Here is a 5207-nt window from a genome sequence, read left to right as displayed (position 1 = left end):
ATACAATCATAATAATACAGTAAAATTGTAAATTTGAAAATATATCACAATCCGACAACGTATTCAAAACATGTTGGGGACATGTAAAAATTGAGTATACTTCCTCTTTCTATGTTAATCATTCTATCTATAATCTCAACCAATACTAACTCGAGCATAACAAATATATTTCGATTATACTAACCCTGAACTAGACCTATTTTGCGAAACAACTATCGATCTGCAATATCCTGATATTTCGCAGAATACCTCTCGTCACTAGGAAGCAAAAAACAATATTTCCTATCCTCTTGTGATATTACATTTCAAAATATGTAAACGAATACACGCCATGTATTCTATATGTATCTTGGTAGTAGTATAAATTTCCATTTTTTTCTGAAATCGTGCATGTTCTCAAGCTTGAATACGATGCCTATATTTTGAAATTGCTTTTAATTTGTAGATAAGCCCTATATAAACACGAAAAAAATATGTTCATGGAAAAATATAGAAAGTACAAATTAAAAATACGTAAATTGAAAAGTTTTCAAAATTCCCGTTGAAACGCTCCATTCTGTCACGGTATTATGGTGACGTCACTGCATAATAATCACCACCAACTAACTAGTTTATCTATGGTCACCACGTGCTAACGGTCTGTCAAACTGAACTGATATCTGCTGATATTAACAGTCAAGTCGGTTTGATTATAGCATCTGACGTTCTAAACCATAGATAAACTAGTTCTAGATAAGATTAATTTATCTATGTTCTAAACGTTCTAGTGCTATGACGTCAAATTGCCCTGAATTGCCAGGATTAACACAATTCAAATCAATTTTTTTAAATTGAATTCGAGAAATAAGATAATGAAAATGCTACATATTTTAGTATTTTAAAAACGGCCTTTAATGTAGAAAACCTAAATTCATTTGATTTTATTATATGACGCGACATCCCTATTGATTCTTGATCCTAAATAAAACCAAGAGAATAAATTACGAAAGAATTCATAGTTTATTGATAGTTGATAGTATTGATAGTTAATTATAATAATGAAAGCATTATAGCAAAATGTACTCTGACATCACATTGTATCAAATGCACGTGTGTTCGACGTTAGGGAATCAACGGCTACTTCCGATATAGAAGGGAGATAAAAGATAATCGCAATGAATACGATATTTCGCACATAACACTGACCTTCAGAGATGGGTCGAGGAGAGCGCCAAGCGCCGAACACGGTGTTCGGCGTAAACACTGAGCAGGCCCCAACAAGAATGCACTGGCCGACTCGTAAAAGCGAGACAGTACCAAATCGACATTAGTGGGGTGTGCGTCTCTTCGTGTAGCAAAATTCACGTCAATCAATATGAATTCCGTAACCTCTTTACTAGAAACACCGTTTTCAACACGTGATGCGCTCCAGCAACGCGAAATCCAAGAAGCAGGCCGACCCATGCCCATACTGAAGATGGCCAATCTAGAAATCGCCGACGAGAATACCCTCGTGCATTATTTCAACAGTGAAATTTACAATAAGAACGACTGGATATGCGGTTGTACAAAGAAGAACGCTTTGTACTGTTTTCCTTGTCTTCTCTATGGCGGTGACGACTATTGGAGCACCTCTGGCTGCACCAACCTAGTACATCTTTCGACGTCTATATCTAAGCATGAGTTGAATCCCGCTCACATGCACAACATGTTCAATCATTCCAGGAACTTCAACAAAACAAGCACGGAAGCCATTCAAGAAAAAAATAAACAAATAGAGAAAAATTTGCAGATTTTGGAAGCAATTATCGATACCATCAAATGCTGTGGAACGAACTCCATCTCTATTTTTGAACCTCCTCCTGACATTTCTGACTACGACCAGGAATCCTTCCAAGATATATTCATGCTCACTAGTCCATCTGATTCTTCAGTGATGACATATCTACAAAAGGACCCATTCCAAAATATGGAATCGTTGAAAACTGATTTATTAAAAGCTGCATCTGAGGTGATAAGGGAGCAAATAATTGAAGAAATACGAGGAACCCACTTCGTCTCATTGATCTTGGAAAGTGGTGACACATTTCATCCGAAAATAATAATACTGAGGTACTTGAATGGATGCGAAATCGTTGAAAGAATTTGGAAGTTAATAAATGTAGAAAATCTCAACTCTTTCATGGAAACCCTCATTACTGATCTTCGTAGACTTATACAGGAACCAACGGAATTGATTTCGCAAAGCATGGATCAATTATCATTAAAATTGCAAGATGCGCAATGTTCAGTCTACAAGAGTATTCAAAGCCATTTTCTTACAGCGCACTTAGTCTATCTTTACAGTCACGATATTTTTGACGTTATAGGCAGTATGATCCCTATGCGAAGGCAATATCAAACATTTTTTGGTATGGTTTGGGGTATTCATAAGTTCTTTACAGATGTAACAATGCCCGAAAATGTCAGAACTACTTATGAGAAAGTTCATAGGGGTCCAATTAAATTCACGGAAAATAAGATAGAAAACGTCTATCTACACAAGAACACAATACTTGGAACCATGATAACCATATCTAGAAATTCCCATGACTATCCAGATTACGTCGTGTCCCTAGCTGAAAGCTATGTGATTTCACTTCAAGAGGACCTACACACTGACTTGCTTGAAGCGTTTTACAAGATGATGCCCCACTTCAAGAAAATCATCAGTGATTATAAAAATTCTGAATCACCTACATCTCATGCAAACATTTCCCTCATAAACTCAATACTCAATGGGGATATACCGAAACACCAACAACAGGAATTTATTGGTGGAAATGAAAACTCACAAGAAGTACAGGTGAAAATTGAAAATGATATGGAGATACAAATCATTGATCTTGATTCGGTAAAAGAAGAAATACCAGAAACCCTAGCCACTGCTAGGATTTCTGGTATCACTTTGGAAACTGTACCTACAACTTCTAAAAGAAAACGAGGTGAAGAATTGCCTGGGAAAAAGTTGGGAAAGTATGCCAAGGTGATATATACCATTATAAAAGAACTTGAAGAATTTTTAAAATATAGGACTAATGTTCTTGCATCTAATTTGGTGGACCCAAAAAAATTTCTTCAGTACAGTTTTCAATACCCAGATCAGTCTGTTACGACTGTAACATCAGAACTTCATTACTTTTCAGCTTTTGAAAGTATGAAACTTCGTAATGAACTAGAGGTTTTGTACAATCAGCCAGATTTCCATTCATTAACGAGTTCATGTGAAGTTCTTGGAATAATTAATGAGAATAATCTGACGTCCACATTTCCAGAAACTGTAAAGCTGCTCAAGATTGCTCTCACTTTTCCAACAATAACAGATGATACGAAAAGATGTTTCGACACTAAAAATAAAGTTCGACGTTTTTTGAACAATTCAGAGGTGTTCACGAATATTGACTGTCTGGTGTATTTCGATTGCGAGAAGGACTTCATCAACAGTATAGATGACTTTAACAAGAAGGTGATAACAAAATTTGTTGGATTGCCTAATCGAGCTGAGGATTTCAAACTTATTACACATGAGTGATGATGCATTTCGGTAAGCACATTTTATTATTGCATTTTAATTTCATTGCTTCCATGTTCTTTCAAAATATTTATATAAAATGGCGGGATAAACGAACTTTCCTTGAATTTCAATATAACTTGAATATTTGGAAAATTTCCTCTTATATATTTCGAGCGAATTACCTAATATAAAGTTTCTATTTTAATTTAACGTAAAAAAGCTATGGTTCCGCTCTGAAGGCCTGCTAGTTGATTCCCTTTAAAAATACCGAGAAACATACAAAATCTTATTTATTGCAGATTATGTGCGTTCATCCATGAACAGCCTACCGTGCTTCTATCTCGAACGAGAATTTAAAAAAATCAGACAACTTTTGTGTTTTTTTTTTAAGAACAAATATACGCTTATAAACTACATTCCACACTCAAAAATAAGCCCATTGGCAATTCTGACACACTTTATCTTAATATTTTATGAAGCCGGCAACATTGATTATACGTTTAATCATTTTATATACGGACCGGTTAATCTCTGAACAATACGTTGTTCCATTTTGGAAAACAATTAAATGACTGAATTTCACAGTAACGGCTCATAAGTAATGTGATGCATATCTTACTTCACCCAAATACAAACTTTTTAGGATTGCTGGCATTCAAGGTTTAGGAGTAGAACTTCAATAAGCAATTAAGATCTAGAGCCAAAAAATGTTTGGAAGAAACGCAGAATATTTTAAAAATAATTTATGAACTTTGGAGCTCTTTCTAATTTATTGAATAATTTTTGTGATCAGTTCGTTATACTTTTTTATTTTGAGTTCTATTCCTTTTGTTTTCAATGAAATTGCTTCAATCGTTCCTTCACTTCCGTAAATAAAAATGCTCTAAAGATAATTTTCAGAGAATTGAATATTTTCATCACTTATTTACACCCGAAACTTGCTTCTGTGAAGTTTTTTGAACTCTTTCTTCTTTATCTTTGGACATGATAATTATTTGAATGAGTTCATAACTAGGAATGAATCGTAATCATTGTCCTATAGACCTAACCCTTGAGTTTGCATGGAAATCTAAGGAAGCGTTCGAGAGTTATATCGGTTACAATTTTTTGTAAAAATGCTCGAAACGCCCTATATCTCATAAATGATAGACTTAAGACGATTTTAAATATGGATTCAGATTATCCATTTTTTCTAATTCGAAACTTTTTATTTTCAGGTGGAGAACTTGAGGAGAGAAAACAATTTAGTCTGTGCCATCGAATATTTGAAATCTTAGTTATGACTGTGTGTTTTCATATAAATATTTTCTCATAATATGTTTTTAGTTTTACCTTATCGATACGTTATGCATGATCATGTCCCATAAGTTAACGGAGACACTCCTGTTCAAATGAACTACTTGTAAAATCCGCATCACAGTTTATATTTTACTTTTGAAATTTTGTCGATGATTTTTCGTATTTAAAAAAATCAAATATATCTAGTTTATCACTTGAGACCAGCAACAACTAACCGAATAAAGATCACCTTGGTATGGTATATCCAAAGTCACTTGAAGGAAGCCAGAATATTTCGATTATAAAAGGGTTGTCTAAGTTTCCAGAAATTCTTTTGTGGCCATTGAATTTATTGCAATACTCTTAAATAATTCTCGATATTTAGTGGATCGTGGTA

The 5207-nt window shown here is 34.2% G+C and overlaps 1 protein-coding gene across 1 annotated transcript; it reads left to right on the top strand.

The window, feature by feature from the left end:
* Positions 1-1217: 1217 nt before the first annotated feature.
* Positions 1218-4842, top strand: LOC123688791. Its single transcript, XM_045627459.1, has 2 exons — positions 1218-3562; positions 4750-4842. Exon 1 carries the CDS (start codon positions 1355-1357, stop codon positions 3548-3550), a length of 2196 nt encoding a protein of 731 aa, XP_045483415.1. The 5' UTR covers positions 1218-1354; the 3' UTR covers positions 3551-3562; positions 4750-4842.
* Positions 4843-5207: the final 365 nt, after the last annotated feature.

Source organism: Harmonia axyridis, chromosome 1, assembly GCF_914767665.1.
Source record: "Harmonia axyridis chromosome 1, icHarAxyr1.1, whole genome shotgun sequence".
In the NCBI taxonomy this organism is placed as follows: Eukaryota; Metazoa; Arthropoda; class Insecta; order Coleoptera; family Coccinellidae; genus Harmonia; species Harmonia axyridis.
This window is presented reverse-complemented; position numbering and strand designations above follow the sequence as displayed.

Bases quoted from the DNA above. Each gene is read 5' to 3' on its own strand.
- LOC123688791 (XM_045627459.1), top strand. From the start codon at position 1,355: ATGAATTCCGTAACCTCTTTACTAGAAACACCGTTTTCAACACGTGAT.